The 18,854-nt window shown below is 31.0% G+C and overlaps 2 protein-coding genes across 2 annotated transcripts; one reads left to right on the top strand and one right to left on the bottom strand.

The window, feature by feature from the left end:
• Positions 1-2,147: 2,147 nt before the first annotated feature.
• On the top strand, positions 2,148-2,645 carry PmUG01_14067400 (conserved Plasmodium protein, unknown function; the record flags this gene model as incomplete). The annotated part of the gene is made up of 1 exon (XM_029008260.1): positions 2,148-2,645. The coding sequence occupies one exon, from the start codon at positions 2,148-2,150 to the stop codon at positions 2,643-2,645; it is 498 nt and encodes a 165-aa protein (XP_028864567.1).
• A 1,798-nt stretch (positions 2,646-4,443) lies between these two features.
• PmUG01_14067500 (conserved Plasmodium protein, unknown function) lies at positions 4,444-15,973 on the bottom strand (the record flags this gene model as incomplete). The annotated part of the gene is made up of 2 exons (XM_029008261.1): positions 4,444-7,934; positions 8,437-15,973. 2 exons carry the CDS (start codon positions 15,971-15,973, stop codon positions 4,444-4,446), a joined length of 11,028 nt encoding a protein of 3,675 aa, XP_028864568.1.
• Positions 15,974-18,854: the final 2,881 nt, after the last annotated feature.

The raw sequence follows: 18,854 nt of genomic DNA on the forward strand, positions 1-18,854 counted from the left end.
ATAATATAAAATTCTTTCTGTTAATGTAGTTTTTCCTGCATCAATATGTGCACTTATTCCAATATTTCTCAAATTTTCTACACAATCTGATGAAAATTTGCATGAACTGTTCAGAAAAAAAAAAAAAAAAATTCTGATTTTTGTGCAACATTTTGGCTAGCTCGCAAGCATTTTTTTTTTTTAAAATTATTGACCTAAAACCCATCATTGTGATTAAGAAAATCTTTGTGAAAATTTAATCCAACCGTAAATGTTAATCTGCATTGTGCGGCATTAAGAAGCATTCGAACGTTTGAATATTTGAGTACGTTAATATTTGAGTATGTTAATATTTGATTAAGCGAATAACTGAATATTTGAACATTCGACTATTTGAATGCATCAACATTTTAAGCAATACGAAATACGAAGCTGTAAAAAGGAAAAGAAAGGAGTGTTTGGGGGCGCAAGATGTTGTTATATATCCACAAAAAAAAAAAAAATTGCAGATATTGCAGATATACTAATGGTCGGAAAATATACAAAAATGTGTTTGTTTGTATTTGTAAATACTCGTACGCTCTTGTGCATGCACTTATGTATGTATATGTGTGAAGGGGCAATAAAATGAGGAGAAAAAAAAAAAATTAAAACAAAAAAAAATGGAAATAGAAATGGAAGTAGAAAGAGATACGTTACGGGTACAAACAGTGATATCATATGAACATGGATGTGGAATAATAAACAAAATAAAGCAAAACTGAACTATGCGAAACGAAAAGATGAATAGTCGGAGGGAAAAAATAAAAAATAAATAAAATAAAAAAAAAACATATAAACATATAAATAAATGACTAAATAAATGACTAAATAAATGACTAAATAAATGATTAAATGAATGACTAAATAAGTGACTAAATAAATGACTAAATAAATGATTAAATGAATGACTAAATAAATGACTAAATAAATGACAAATTAAATGACCAAATAAATGACTAAATAAATGACTAAATTAATAATTAAACGGAATGAAATAAAATACGAACGAAATAATTCTGAATGAACAAAAAGTGAAGTAAAATAAATGTACAGCTCGCTTAACGTAATTTACGAAGAATGTCAGCTAATGGATAAACACACAAATCAAATTATGAAAGAATTTAATTTTTTTTAAATTGGTAATAACAATTTGGAATATTACAAACATCTCAGTTCATTATAAAATAAAAAACATTAACTTCATCATTTTGGAAATTTTTGGAAATATAGATAGCTATGGATTATGAGCTGTATTTATTTTCAAACATTTTAGGTAGTTAATCTGTTACGCAGAAGTTAATCAAGCAAATTTTTGTTTCACATGTTTGTATATATATGTATTATATGTATACATATGTATTATATGTATATATATGTATTATATGTATACATCTGTATTATATGTATATATATGTATTATATGCATTATATATATTTATATGTATTATTTGTATTTATTCTTTCACTCGTTTACTTTTGTATTGGACTCCTTACTTGTTTAGCCACTTCCCTACTTAAGCTATTTTTTTAAGAAGAATAAAAACCGTCCGTCCAACTCTTATATGAAACCTATTTTTTTTCCAATTTTTTTTTTTTTTACCTTATAGGCATATTTATTGTAATTTTAATATTCATTTTTCATTACCTATTTTCCGACGTAGAAGAAATGACATAACGGTGTTCTCATATCAGTTCGTATGATTACAGTTGTTATATGTGTGATATCAAACCATCTGAGCTATTTTCTTAAAATTTATTCAAAGCTATTCATGCAGTACCAACAGTACATATAGCACATATATATATATATATATATATATATGCCCACCGTTACCACTTTATGTTGTTTGTTTGCCTATGAACAGATAATAGTTTATGGTAAGGGTTGTATAGCTCGTAGTAATTAAAGAATATACTATGAAGCAACTGTAGTACCCGTTAACCAATTATACAAATTTTGTGAACGCTTTTTAAGTTTTATTATTATTATTATTATTATTATTATTTTTTTTTTTTTTTTTTTTTTATATTTATTATATTTATTATTATTATTATTATTATTATTATTATTTTTTTTTTTTTTTTTTTTTTTTTTTGCCCCCTTGTTCTGTTTTTTCAATAGAAACATGAAAGACAGCGAATTTGTTGGAGGCAGGTTAAAATTAAGAGAGGTAAAAATTAAGAAGAGCAAGAAAAGTAAAAAGAATAATAGGAAAGAAAAATATAGGAGTGAAGAGAAGGAAAATGTTGTGCGCTATAATGAAGAGAGATATGATGATAAGAAGCAAAGAAATGTTCACACAACTAATGAACATGATTACGCAAATGACTATGCATATGATGATACAAATGAGGATATATATGATGGTTTTAACAAAGGAGTAAAAAAAGGGGAGACGAAAGAAAATACTGAGTCAGCGAATGTAGAAGAAAAACTGAATGAAATACTACAACTAAATTTAACGGAATCGGAAAAAGCATACCAGTTAGTTCTAAAAAAAAGAGAAAAACAAAGAATAGAAAATATTTTAAAAGTAAGCTATCGAGAACGCTTACAAAAGTTTAACGATAACTTAGCATCCCTAAGTGAACATTTTGATATACCCAAAGTTGGACCAGGGTAAAGATAAAATTTTACCACAGGGAAAAGGATATACCTTATATATATTTGTTTTAAAAAAAAAAAAAAAAAAAAAAAAGTATACTAAGATAGAGTAAAATAAGGAGGATAACTTGGAGGGAAAGATCAAAATTTGTAAATATATACCCAGTGCTTTAGTAGAAAAAACTGAAATAGAGAATTTTTTTTTTTTTTTTTTTTTAGTTTTTTACTTTACTGTATTCTCCCGTGTTGTTAAATAATCCCCACCAACACAATAGCCTTTTTTTTGTTTTTTCTGTGTAGCAGTTTGATTGTTTAACAGACTTTTTGATTGCGTGCTTGTTTTTATTTTATTTTGTTTTATTTATTTTTTTCCTTTCTTAAATTAAAAGACAATAAGAAGTTGCTTTAAAGGTTTTCCTTATTTAAAATGTAAACAGGTGCAAGCACATGAATGTGTGTGTACATAAAATGGAATTTAACAAGGTGGTAAAATAAATGAGAAATTTTTAAATAAAGTAAGTTCACATGAAATAACGATGTTGTAGGGGGAAATAAAAGGATGGACAAAATTGTTCATTTAAAAATATTTGGAAAAAATATTAAAAAAAATGCTTTAGCGGTAGATAACACGCCACGAACAATAGGTGCAGTGCTTCACGTACGTGTGTATGTATATATATATATATATATATATATATATATATATATACATAGTTGCTATAGTAAAAAAGGACAAAAAAAAGTAGTCATTATGTACTATGCCTACTTTATAGGTACAAAAAATAAAGAGGTGTGTGTGCCTATTATTAAGCTAATTTGAACTATTTTTTGTTTTTTTTCCTTACATATATTTAAGGAGAAATATACTTAAATGAATGCAAAACTTGTATCAGTTTGCACTGCAATATAGTGTGTAAACGTAAAATAAATTTTTTATTGAAAAAGTCTTTGTCTACCCTTTTCACATAACTCGACATTTAAGTATGTATACGTGGGCACATGTATGCAACTAGTGCAAGGAGATTCCTATCTTAGGTAAAATTTAAAAATAGTAAAATAAAAAATAAATGCGGAAGAATAGCATTATGGAACAATTTTAATTTTTCTCGTCTTTGTTCGTTATAAATTTAAAAATGTTTATCCTCTTTTACGTAAGTATATGAGCACGGAAAACAAAAAGAAAAAAGGAAAAAAAAAAAAAATTATTTATTTGTAATACTTCTTCGTTTGTTTACTTCTTCGTTTGTTTACTTCTTCGTTTGTTTACTTCTTCGTTTGTTTACTTCTTCGTTTGTTTACTTTTTCATTTGTTTACTTCTTCATTTGTTAACTTCTTCATTTGTTAACTTTTTCATTTGTTAACTTTTTCATTTGTTAACTTCTTTGCTTGATTAATACTTCAGTTGATGGTTGTTTTACTACTTAAAGTACGAGCACACGCTTTATTTTTTAGTTCCCTTCGAGGAATTGCATCCTCTGGAGCAAGGATCGAAATATGTTTTGTATTTATTGTTCCCCAGTGTCCTGGAATTTCACAATAGTACGCATAAACATACATATGTATATATATTTACTAATATTTTGCAGTTATATATCAAGCGGTTTCTTACACGGGCAATTCTTTTTTTCTCGTTTTTAAATGTGAATGCATAATGTTCAAATAGTTTAAGCTTAGAAGGCGATACACTTTTTTCTGTCGGTGCGTTACGTTCTTTTTTAACGTCCAAACGGTCGCTAGTTACTTTTGCTCGAGTTACTCCTGTGCATTTTTCCCTTGCACCTACTACACGTATTTCTTATACCTTAGCTATATTACTCTAGCGTACATGTGCATCTCGTAGTAGCTGTACTGAGTCAGTCATACCTTCATTTGCTACCCCATTTGCTACCCCATTTGAAGCCCCATTTGAAGCCCCATTTGAAGCCCCATTTATATTCCCATTGTCTATACTGTAATCATTCATAGGGCTATCATCATACCATGAGTTATCGCCACTTGGGATATGCTGTTCATGTAATCCTTTTTCCTTGTTATAACATACATTGTACTTGCCATATTTGGTAATGAAACAATTAATATAATTGGTTAAGTATATCGCTTCGTGTTTGGCCTTCTTCGAAATAGTGGTTTTTCTGTTTACTTCAAATCCAGGGAAGTATCTTAAAATATTATTATTTTTATTATTACTACTTTTATTTATATGTTGCCCTTTCTTTTGCTGAACCTTTATTTCAATCGCACTTTTGATATGTTTACTTGTATGATCTCTAGTCATTATATCATCACACGTAGTAACGGAGCTTACATGACTGGATGTTCTTTTGATTGAGTTGTCATTTGCCCATTTACATTTTATTACTTCTTTCTCCTCTTTCGGTATGATGTTTAAGTTTATTTTTGAAGCACTATTTGATTTTCTGTCATCATATATTTCTTTAAAAAGTTTTGTAAATTTACGTGCATTTTTAAAATATTTTAATCTTCTTACCCTTTCTCTTTCTTCTATTTCGTCATTTAAATATGGCGTTACACGATACCCGAACGGTGCACTTCTGTCAATGAAATTAGATGAGCAAGCATCAAGTGGTATGTTCCCTACCGCTTTTTCAAAAATTCTATCATATTTAGCTTTATAAAATTTTGTAAAGCTTGTTTTTAAACTCGGTTCACATGCATGTATTGATGGTAATTCGTTGAGAAGAGGATGGTCCTCTATGGTGTCCATCATTCCTTTTTCGTACATTGTGCATAACGCAGCTATATGCTCACAGGAGTAGTAGTGATCATTTTGAGTGTTCATGTTCTCGTTCCCGTTTCTGTTTCTGTTCATGTTCACGTTCATGCATTTATTTTTATTTTTTACACTTTCTTTAGTATTTGCAATATTATTTGCTTTATTTCTTGCTATATTTTTTACTGCAATTTTTTTATTTTTTTTAAAAAGCAGTTCTCTTCCCTTATCGTAATATGCTTTATTATTGTAAGCCTTATTTATTAAGCTTGAATGCAATTTATCTTTTTTTATTTTTTTAAACATTTTACTTAAATTTTCGTAATTTGTTTCAATATGAATATTATTTTTTTTTATTTTTCGTTCCTTATTTTTATTTTTCGAAAAAACAAATTTATTGATGCTTATTCCATTGCCGATAGTTTTATTTATCAAGTGTAGATTGTTTTTCTGATCTCGTCCTTCCATCTCATTTCGTTCTGTTGTTTGTGAGATTTTTTCTAGGTCTATTTGAATTTTCCTATGTGTATTTTCAATTGTAACTCCCTTAGACATGAAATCCTTATCTTCAGCATGTTCATTTGTCTCTTTTCTACACAGTACTACTTGCTCTTCCTCGTTCCTGACCTCTTTTCTTTCCGTAATTACTCCAACCTCGGTAATGATATTAACTGTACACGTTTTGCAGCATTGATCATATATGCAATCATGCTTCTTACCATACTCCTCGTGTACGTCTTTTTTGTTTGTCCTGGTTCCATCCATTTCACTTTGCATGTTAGTATATGCATGAGCATTTATTTCATTAATATAAGGTTGTACCTCATTTTTTTCATTGTCCTTATTTTCATTCTTAACTTTAACACTCAATAATTTATCGTAATTTTCCTTGCGCACAATATCTTTTTTATTTTTATTTTCATCAGTAATACTATTATTTGTCCTCTGGTCATATTTATTCTTTGCTACAATTAAATTTAAAATAAATTTTGTTAAATTTGGACAACTCTGATTTTTTAATATATATGATAAAATTTTTGCATCGGGATAACTGTTCTTTGGTAATCCACACGATCGTATATCATAATTATGGATATTACTTAAAATTAATTTATTCCTTTCTGAATCCCAGGGTGGTAACTCACCCTTCTGTTTATCTATGTAATTTTGGTACAAGTAATAGTACAAGTAAGCACTGCTACTAGTACAGTTGTCCTGGGAACTACCACCACCACCGCCGCATCTACTGCTATTAGCGCTGCCCTTATCGACGCTGTCTCTTCCCTCATTCTTACTGCTCCCCTCACTTTCTCTGCTGCATTCATTGGTACCACTACCACCTCCGCCACCATGAGAACAACTACCACTACCACCTCCGCCACCATGAGAACAATTACCACTACTACCACTACTACCACTGCCGCTTCCTGTTCCGGTGTTGTTATTATTGTTATTACTATCATCGTCATCCCTATCGTAGTTATCTTTCTTGTCGTCCTTACTGCTGAAATCTTTGTTATCCTCCTCTTCGTCGCTATTTCCACCGCTTTCGTCATTTTCGTTATCTTCGTCTTTTTTGCTATTACTACTATTCTTATCCCTACTGTCTGCATCAATTTCTACACAATCATCATTATCCTTGTTGTTTATCTCGTCCTTCACACTGCTGCTGTTATTAGGGCAGTTTACGTTCTCTTTCATAATGCTGCTATTACCACCGTAGTTCAAGTCTTCTTCCACACTGCTCCTGTTACCACCATAGTTCACTACATCTTCTTTCATATTACTGCTATTACCGTAGCAGTTATCTTCTCCCTTTCTATTGCTAGAATTACTTTCGTCATCCAACTCAATTTTTACGACATTATTACTTTTATTCATATGTCCACTGTTATCTCCTTTGTCCTTCCCATTGCCATTCCCTTTACTGCTGCTATCGCTATTGTTTTCACTGCTGCAGTTGGAACTATCCTTTCCTGTACTGGTGAGAGCGCTGATGTTCTTATCCTTCTCCTTCTCACTGATGTTCTTATCCTTTTCCTTCTCACTGATGTTCTTATCCTTTTCCTTCTCACTGATATTCTTATCCTTGTCCTTCTCATTGATGTTCTTATCCTTGTCCTTCTCACTGATGTTCTTATCCTTTTCCTTCTCACTGATGTTCTTATCCTTTTCCTTCTCACTGATGTTCTTATCCTTTTCCTTCTCACTGATGTTCTTATCCTTTTCCTTCTCACTGATGTTCTTATCCTTGTCCTTCTCATTGTTGTTGTTGCTATCCTCTTCCTGCTTCAACAAGTCGTTCCCCATATTTTTAGTACTACTATTATCACTACTATCTTCTTTTAAATAAGTACTTTTAAAAATCATAATTTTACTATCAACAATGTGTGTGATAGGATATTTCTCAGCATCTTGATCTATTCTTTGTTTTTTTTCTTTTTTTATTTTTTCAAATTTTATATTAGTTATATAAAATGTATATCGTTTTAAAATTTCTTCGTCTAGGTACTGGTTGTTCATATTTCCCTTCTTCCCTAAACTACACTCTTTATTATTATCCTCATTATTTTTATCTGTAAATTTTAAATGAAAATATAATCAAAGTTTTAATGAGTGAAATGGTAAGGTACATGTATGGAAAGACTGATGCAGACCCTCACGAAAAAGAAAAAGAGACGCCCACGCGTAAAATTATATACATATATACATATATATATATATATATATGCAGATGTGCAGATGTCCATAATCACATGCACTCATGCATATATATATGTGCTTGTTGGCATCCTTTTCAAAAGAATATCAAAATAATGCCAACATTGGAAGCCAGCACAAAGATGACTGGTCTATTCTCACAGTGCACTATGTGGATACAAGTGAACTGGTTGCATTAACCATCAGTGCATTCACTAATTGCATATTAATATATATATATATATATATATATATATATATATATATATATATATATATATATGTATATCGGTTCGTTAGCAAGCAAGGAGGTGCTTTCCTATGTATCATTGTGCATATCTGTGCTTCGTAGAGCATCGCTGCTCCCGCCACAGACACTACTACTACAGCAGCTGATACTAGTAGCACTACCAGAACTAATGCACTCCTTGCTTTCATTTCCAATGCTATCGCTGCATTCATCAACACTTTTGGAAATGATATCTACGTAACAGCTGTTGTACAACTCAGTCCTGTTATTACTACTGGTTTCCTTCTCTTTAGTGCTATGGATGTCGCTCACTTCATCTCTCTGACTGCGGCGATTGCTACTGCGGTTACTACTATGGTTACTACTACGTTTACTACTATTGTTACTACTACGTTTACTACTATTGTTACTACTATTGTTACTGCTATTGCTACTGCTATTGCTATTGCTATTGCTACTGCTATTGCTATTGCTATTGCTACTGCTACTGCTATTGCTATTGCTACTGCTATTGCTATTGCTACTGCTACTGCTACTACTTAGAATACTACTAATACTGCTACTATTGCTACTACTATTACTAATATTACTACTAATACTACTACTGATACTATAACTGCTACCCCCCTTTTTACGGGCACTGCTCGCGCAGCTACCGTTGCCTTTTTTTTTGCCGTTTTTGCCATTACCCGTGGTGGTCCCGTCGGCCTTTTTCCTGCTGGGGTAGCTAATCTTTTCAACCTTCTTTAATTTATATAGGTCAACAAACTCGTCGAAATATTTGCAATAATTGTGTAGAATCATTCTATAATCCATCAGTTTTATGGTTGAGTATATACCATACAAGTTAGGTCTTTGTGAGCAGCAAAGTAAGCAGTACGAATACCCACTTTTTAGATTAAGACACAAATTTGCATGGTTAACTTTATTGCTTATAGTACTCATCCTCAAATTTGATCCAAATTCTAATGATATTTTTACAGCATATTCAAAGACACCTAAAGCATACATATAATGATATAATTCATTTACTCTCATGAAACGAACTTTTCCATAATCTAATCCTTGTTCTGCTAATTGTTTTATTGTTTTTTGAGCATCTCTATGATGGTGTTCTCGAATTTCTTTTAGTAGTAGTTTTCGTCCAACATCCCCTAGAGGTCTATTAAACGCGGGTGACCATATCTTGTTAATATTGTACAGTATATTATCACACTGACTGATGTGATATTTTTCCAGAGTTCCGTTCTTTTCAGTTTCTCCCTCATTGTTTCCGCTGCTCAATGCTCCATTAGCTGTGTTATTTGTTTTTCCATTTGCTTTGTCATTCTCTTCATCATCTGCTTTAACATTTGCTTTACAATTTGCTATTCCATTTATTTTTCTATTTGCTTTGCCATTTGTTTTTCCATTTGTTTTTCCATTTTCTTTTCCATTTGTTTTTTCATTAGCTTTTCCATTAGCTTTTCCATTTGCCTTTCCATTTGCTGTTCCATTCGCTCCGCCATTTGCTGTTCCATTCGCTCCGCCATTTGCTGTTCCATTCACTGTTCCCTTTTCTGTTTCTTTCAATGTGTCCTTTTCTGTCTCATTCGCTCCTCCATTTTCTTCTTCCTCCTTCATCTTCTGTCCACGTTTTTTCCTCTGGTTAATATTTTTGCAGTTACTTCTTCTCTTAGTGGGTGTGCTAGTCTTTTTCTTAGTTTTTGTTTTTTTCGTACTTTTATTGCTACTACTGTTGGCATCGCCATCAGTTCCGTTATCCTTGTTCTGGATGTTGTTGGCACCGCTATCGATACTGCTACAGTTGATATAGTTGTTATTTGCATTGTCATCAACACCGTTGCAGCTGCTTCTATTTTCAATTGCACCGCTATCAATGCCGTTACAGCTGCTTCGGCTTTTACTTGAACTAATATCAACCCCATTGCAGCTTTTTCGACTCTTACTCTTACCACCATCAACTCCACTACAATTGATGTGGCTGTTATTGGTACCATCACCACTGACGTTGAAACCCTCTTGGTACCCCTGCTGTTCCTCTATTCTCTTTTTTTCAAACAGAAAGCAAATATAATCCTTAACGCATTTTATGTTGTGGTGTATTGTGCACTCACACTCAACTGTAGCATCGGGGGTCTCTACGATCTGTACATTTTTTTTAGATAATTTGTAATTTGTAAATATATCTTTAACAGAGTAAATGCAAAGAGGTGTACGTTTAATACGTTTAGATTCAATGTCTAGGTTAAGAATGGTACCACCTTTTCTTACTAAACCACCGAAAGTTTTTGATTTTCTCTTTTTCTTAGGCTTCTTCGTAGGGTCCTCACTGCAGTTTTCATCTCCTTTCATTTCGTTTTCTTCATCTGGGTTGTCTTTGCAGTTTTCGTAGCAGTTGTTATCATAGTCTTCGTTGTTATCACAGTTATCATACTTATGGTTGAGCTTATCATTATGACTGCTTCTATAGTTAAGCATATCATCGTATATATCTCTTCCGCATTCATTCAAGCCCTTATTCACGTATGTATCATCATTTCCAATAAAATCTGCATTGTTTGGAGATGATGGATTCGATGCACAGCATTCTAGGATAGCATTAGAGAGAGGAAATAAATTATTATTACCATATATACCATTTGGTAGTTGCCTTGTGCTACTGTTAGAGTTATTTTTACAAACTGCACCAAAATTTTGCATAGGGGAATAATCAAATACCATTTTATTATTAAGAGTCGAAGCAGTTATACCATCTGGCATTACATTATTATTATTACATGCATGCAGAGGCATAGTATTGTTGTTTTTCTGGGAGAGGTATGTATCCGTGTCGTTCATGTTATCACTTCTATTATTACTATTATCACTTCTATTATTACTATTATCACTTCTATTATTACTATTATCACTTCTATTATTACTATTATCACTTCTATTATTACTATTATCACTTCTATTATTATTATTATTATCACTTCTATTATTAGTATGTGCAATAGCATTTATCGACTCTTCGTTCGTACTGATACTTCCATTTCCAAGAAGCTTGTTCTGCATAATTTCTTTGTTATATAGGCTAGTGGTCGAGGTACTATTTTTGCTTCTTCTTTTTTTTTTTCTATAATTATTATGTGCATTATTTTCATAGTTATTTTTGTTTATCATTTCCTTTCTGTTTAATAATGTCTCATGGTGGTTTGTGTAATTCTTCTTCATGGGATGAATGCCACTACCGTTAATGGCAATGTTCTTATGTATTCCACTATTGTTATTGCTAGTACTTCCGTAATAACTATTCGAATTGCTTAACGCCGTCCTGTCGTAATTACAACCACTGACAATGTTCGAAGCGACCATATCAGAGCCATAGACATTATTCATCTCTACCTTTACGTTGTAGTTATCATATAGATTATTACTAATTAGCGTATTACCTCCATTATGCATATTTTCTACGTTGTTCACATCATTAGCATCAATCGCATCATTCATATCGTTCATATCAGAAGTGTTCATTGTTTCATTATTCATTAAAAAGTTGATGCATTTTTTTATTCGTTCGATGTTTTGACTGTTAAAAAGCCGCTTATGTATTTCTTCCTCATCGTCATTTCGGCAATCATTAGCACCATCATCAATATCATCATTAAGATCATCATTAAGATCATCATCAATATCATCATTAAGACCATTATTAAGATCATCATTAAGACCATCATTAAGACCATCATTAAGATCATCATTAAGACCATCATTAAGATCATCATTAAGATCATCATTAAGACCATCTTTTAGAACATCATTAAAACAATTATTTAAACCACTATTAAAATCAACCTGACCACCATCACAATCATTATGCACCTCCGGAGGAATCGTCCCAAAGTTGTCGTTCATGCACATTTCGATATTGTCCGACAGGGGGGTCATAGCATTTCCCACCTGTTCTATATTCTCCATGTAGTTTATATTTTCCATATTCTGCAGGTTTTCCCCTTCTTCTTCGACACCTCCAATTCTTTCATTCATGTTCATTTCCCCCTCGCACATATCACCTGCATTGTCAATAGGAAGCACGTTTGCTCCCACTGGATCGATGTTGCTGTTTATTTGCATTGTATAATTATTTAAATATGCAGATACCTGATTTTCTATGCTATAATTATCTTGGTGCATATTTTCTACACAGTTCATATTTTCTACACCGTTCATATTTCCTGCACAGTTCATATTTTCTACACCGTTCATATTATCGGCACAGTTCATATTTTCCTCACAGTTCACGGCAAAAGGAGGAGTCAAATTTTGCTCCATTAAATTTTCCTCGAATAACACGACTGTACCATCATTCGTGAGGCACTGATGACTGTCCATCATTATATCATCATTGAAGTTACCTCCGAAATTGCTGTTATTGTTATTGTTATTGTTGTTGTTGTTGTTGTTGTTGTTGTTGTTGTTGTTGTTGTTGTTGTTGTTGTTGTTGTTGTTGTTGTTGTAGCTGTTGTTGAATTTTTGGCCTATATCCCTGTCGAAGCCGTTCATGTGTACAACTTCTTCGTTATCTTCTGCCGAACGGAGCACCGGATCAGTGCTAATGTTAAAATTAATATTTGGGGAAACCATGTAGTTACCATAATTTACTCTTTCATTTTTTATGTTTTCATTTATGGTATTATATTCATTTGTGCTGTTATTTAAAATATCCGTGTTATTGTTATACGAGAATAAATTAGTACTATCATCATTTTCTGTTCCCCTCAAATATTCTGGATGCACATTGTTATGTACATTATGATCTTCATTTTGAAAAAATATTTCGCTTGTACTTCCTCCACCTACTACATTTTTTGTATTACCATTATTACAATGTTCATTATGATTTTCATTTATAATGTTATCCCTCATAATAATATCCCTCTTACTTGGCACATGCATATCATTTACTTCTTGATCCTCGTTAGAACAACTAGCATGTCCGTAGTACGTACTATCATGTGTATTTGTGCGTATGATTAAAGTTTCATTCTGAACTAAGTTTCTGGGTGTTACATTTATTTTTAAAATATTACCACCATTGCCAATACCGCTAATATTGCTGCTTCTATTATGTTCACTTAACGTGTAATAATCCTCGGAGGTAGGCTCACTTGCACAATTCGGTACAGCGCTTTCATTTAGATTAAAATTTGATTTTTCGAGGTTACTGTAAATATATTTATTATTATATTGATTATTGGTAGAAGTATTCGTAAAACAATTGAGTTCATTTTCCTTACAAAGAGATGTTGAATAGTTGTTATTTATTCTTATATTTTTTAAAATGTTATCATCTGTTATCTGTTGTGTATCACTTTCTTCAATTACATTGAAGCTATTTCCATTTGTTGCAACGTTAGAACAATAATTTACTTCATCATCCTCGTGTTCTAACATTATACTTTTATCATTATACAACATTTCATCATTATTCATCTCACAATTGTTAAAAATGTTCTCTTCTTGAAGATTATGGCTTGTTAAATCCTTATCATTAGAATTAAAAGCATGTACAAGGTCAGAATTATTTACATTGTTCATATTTTTGGTGGAATCGTACGTATTAGAACTGACATTGTAATGTTCGTAATTACCTCCATCGTTCTCTTCAGCAAAATTATCGCATGCAGCATAGTTACCATGATAATCATTGCAATTTTTATCATTAATATAATTTGCACCGTTTGGAATAACCTGATAATTCTCTTTTTGTGTATCTACATCACAGCTATTGTAGTCATTGTATGCACCATGGTAATTAACACCATTGCTTATATTATTGTACGAGCACATATCACTCCCGTAGTTACTACTCCTTACATGGCTTACGTTGTTCATATCGATCATATCGCTCATAAAGCTCATATGGCTCATGCTGTTCATAGCGTTATTCCCGTGTTGTTCACTTCCTTCCATCTCTCTTAACCCTTTATAATCATTTTTTGAGTTCCCACTAACGTTACAGATATCACTATGTGATAACTTGTCATATCCGTTTCGTCTTTTTTCGTCATTACATGCATCCTGTGCACTCCCCATACAATTATTTACATCCATGCATTCGCATTCATCCATGCATTTGCATTCATCCATGCATTTGCATTCATCCATGCATTTACATTCATCCATGCATTTGCTTTCATCCATGCATTTGCTTTCATTCATGCATTTCAAATAACAATTGTTGTACTGGTCATTGTTAAAAATGTATTCCTTGTCAGAACAACTCTTAGCGCTTATGTATAACCTTCTACCGTGTTCCATGTTTATATAATCTATCTTATCTGTACTACTATTATTGTTGTTATATACATTATATGGTAACTCTATCAATTCTCTATCCCCATTTGCATGGTCCGTTAACATATGTGTACTAGCACAATCTTCTTGTTGGCCTACGAAGGCCTCACTGGGCACATCATTTGCTGGGTTAACCGGGTATCCACTTAGTAATACGTTACTTTGAATAGAGGTACCATTGATCATGTGTCCATTGTGCAACTGTATATTACTCATCTGTCCATTACTCATCATCCCGCTACTTACCAATCCATTGCTCCCAAGATGGCTATCTATCACTCCATCATTTAAGAGGGTATTCCCTAAAGTGTTAATGCCAGAAATGTCGTTGCTTATTATCTCATTGCTAATGATCTCATTGCTAATGATCTCATTGCTTATTATCTCATTGCTTATTATCTCATTGCTTATTATCTCATTGCTTATTATCTCATTGCTTATTATCTCATTGCTAATGATCTCATTGCTCAACAACTCATTAGCTACTACCATGTCGTTGTTTATCGCATCATTTATTACCATATCATCCATTACAACACCATTCATAGGTACGTTACAGTTATACAGTGAGTTGTTGTGTATGGCTTTATTCAAGTTATTCCCTTGTATGAATTCTGCTTTTACAACTTCATTATTTAAAAACTTTTCCCTCAAATTATTAGCATCAATTGAAGCATTACATATTATCATATCACTGTTTAATGAATCATTACTTAAAGCTCTCTCATTAATATATGCATTGTTCATATCGTTTGCATTTAAAATATCTCCTGAACTTACTGATCTGTTAATAAAATAATCCGTTGCACTTGCACCTGTATCAACAGAATCTTTATGTATAATTCTATTTCTAGAAATGTACTTATTATTTATCCTATCATTTGAGTTATTTGAAACATTTGAAACATTTGAAACATTTGAAACATTTGAAACATTTGAAACATTTGAATCATTTGAAACATTTGAATCATTTGAATCATTTGAATCATTTGAATGAACCTCATTAGTATTCTCTTCACATAAGTAATTACATACTGAATGCTCTCCAATAGAATTAGAATCATTAGAACACTGTTTTTGCAAATTTTTACTTTTCATATATATATTTTTTTGCATTGGTATTCTATACTCTTCGTTCCCTTCTATAGTACTATGTGTAGTAGTAACATTATCATATGAGGGGTTATCACATACAGCTCTTACATTTACACCTACCTGGGATGACAACCCGTTTATGTTTAAAAGATTTCTTTTTATAGCAAGGGTTGCTCTGCCGGAGTGGAAGCTAGCAGGGTTCACCTTCCCATTTTTATGTGCATCCATTTTTTTTACAATATGAAAGGAATACTTACGACAATATGCAAAGATAAAAGAGATGAAGGGAAAACTTGTTTAAAAAAAAAGCGGAAGAAATTTGTGCGCAGACGGGTGTACTCACAAATGTGCACAGTGCATATGAAAATACGTGCGTACGCCTATAAACGCCCAGACGGAATACGCATAAATTGTATAGACATGTATAGATACATGTAAATGTGTACATACATGAATGTATGTATGTATGCATGCATGCACGTGTGCATGTAAAGACAATAATTTTCTCTAATTAAAATGGTAATTTAATTTTTCCTTTAAACGTTTCCACAAATCTGCTGATTCGTACAAAAATATGTTTAAAAGGAAGTGAAAAACTGGGGCATAAAAAAAGGAAAATAAAAAAGGAAAGTATAACCTAAGATAAAAAAAAATAAAAAAATATATATCGTGCTTAGAACATAAATTAAAAGAACAAATTTGAAAAATTTCAAAAAGTAATGTTGTCAAGTTATGAACGTTTTAAAAATTTTGTAAATGTGGCAACTTATGGGTTGTGTGTGTTTGTGTGTGTGCGTGGGTAATGGGGGGGTTAATCTGGTTACAACGTATATATAGGTATATGCGTTCAAATGCACATATATATGTATAGGTTTATACGTAAGATTTTATATGTGTGCATTTATATATACATGTGCGCGTGTTTGTGCGAACATACTACAACTATGGAGTACCAGAGATGAGTTTTTAATTTAAAAAAAAAAAGTTAAGAGCAATGGTGTAAAATGAAAAAAAAAAAAAAAAGAAAAGAATATATACTATGAGATATATAAATATCATATAAACTTCTTCTGAATTTATCAAAAATATACCTGTCTGTTCAGGTAAAAAGGGACATAAATGAGTGAATTAAACGGATGAAATGGGTGGAAAATATGAGTAGAAAATATGAAAGGAAAAAATGAATGGAAAGAATAAACGGATAAATTGAACGGATGAACTGAACGGATGAATTGAACGGATGAATTGAACGGATGAATTGAACGGATGAACTGAACGGATGAACTGAACGGATGAACTGAACGGATGATTAAGAGGGCGAAATAACAGGTACATCGATAGATAAACAACATATAATAAATAGATGAAATCTTAAATGTTAATATGAAGCTTTTATTAATTTACGATATATGTGCTCTACTTTTAACTCAAAAAAGGTAAACCAAAAAAAAAAAAAAAATATATATTGAAAAAACTATATATTAAAATAGTATTGTGTACATATGGATATAAATGTATGTAGGGGAATTTATAAGATGATATTAAAAACTTATTTAGAAGATATAAAAATAAAAAATTAAAAAATTAAATACAAAGTTTGTTTTATAACTAAATGTACTATATGTATGTATGTTTATGTGTATATATGCATGTATATTACAACATTAGCGCAACGAACAACTAATCTATTGTTTGAAATGTTTTCTAAGTATGATATAAATAAAGGTATAATGGAAAAATGTGCTTATAGCTTTTTCTGTATATACTTTTGTTGAAACAATAAGTTAAGGTAATAGTATGGGGTAAGTGTATAAAAAAATAGACAATTAAATGAACAAGCAAGGGAGGGGTAAATAAATATCATACATAAGTATGTATGCATATGGGAATATATGTATGTAAGTATATACTTATGTGTGTTCGTATGGGCGTGGGCATGCAGGTTGTGCTAGTTATAGTTAGCTACTTTCTACTGGAATATTTTGGTTAAAATAATATAATATAAAAATTGGAGGAAAATAAAATAAAGTAAAATGGAATGAAGTATAATGGAATAAAATAAAATATAAGAAAGAAAATAAATAAAACGTGAGAAACTTATCCCACGAAAAAGATAAATAAGTCGGTGTAACACTCGTCCGTTAAGTGTTTACGTTTAACATAGAATTCATTTCAGCTATGTATTTAAGCATATAGTCATATATGTGCGTATATACGCATGTACGTATTTATGCTTGTAAGTATATACATGCACATATGCGATGTAGTTGTGTACTACTTAAAAATTCGTTTACGCATAAAATTTAAAAATGTGGAATATTCTACAAGACAGGATGTATTCACAGGTTAGCACAATTATTTGAGGAAAAAGAAAATATATATACTAATTATTATGAGGAATATGTTTACATGCAAAATTTTTTTTTTTTTTTTTTTAATTTATATTTTTTTTACTTTATTATTACTCTTTTATTGCGTTATTATTACTTTATTGTTACTTTATTGTTACTTTATTTTATTATTACTATTACTATTACTATTGTTATTATTATTATTATTACTATTACTATTACTATTACTATTATTATTATTATTTTTATTTTTTTTTTTTTTTCTATTCCTTTTTACAATTATAGTATATATATAAAGCATAAAAATAAAAAATAAATTTACAACATGATTATGCCATTACGCATTTCCTATTAACAAAATAATGTGTGAAAAATATTTAAAATTTTAATGAGGAAATGCAAAAAATGTATTTTAAACTTCGTTTATATGTGAGTAGGTGTGTGTATAAATTAAATACACATGTCTGAATGGATGTATGTAGGGATATATTTATGTAAGGATTTGTGTGTAAGAATGTATGTATGTATGTATTTGTGTGTTTATGTAAGAATATATTTATATAAGAATGTATGTATGTAGGAATGTATTATGTAAGAATGTATTATGTAAGAATGTATTATGTAAGAATGTATTATGTAAGAATGTATTATGTAAGAATGTATTATGTAAGAATGTATTATGTAAGAATGTACGTATACAGGTATGTGTATGGGCTTATACCTGACTATACAATAAATCTGAATAGCTTGTAGCCAGG

Source organism: Plasmodium malariae (assembly GCF_900090045.1).
Source record: "Plasmodium malariae genome assembly, chromosome: 14".
NCBI lineage: Eukaryota > Apicomplexa > Aconoidasida > Haemosporida > Plasmodiidae > Plasmodium > Plasmodium malariae.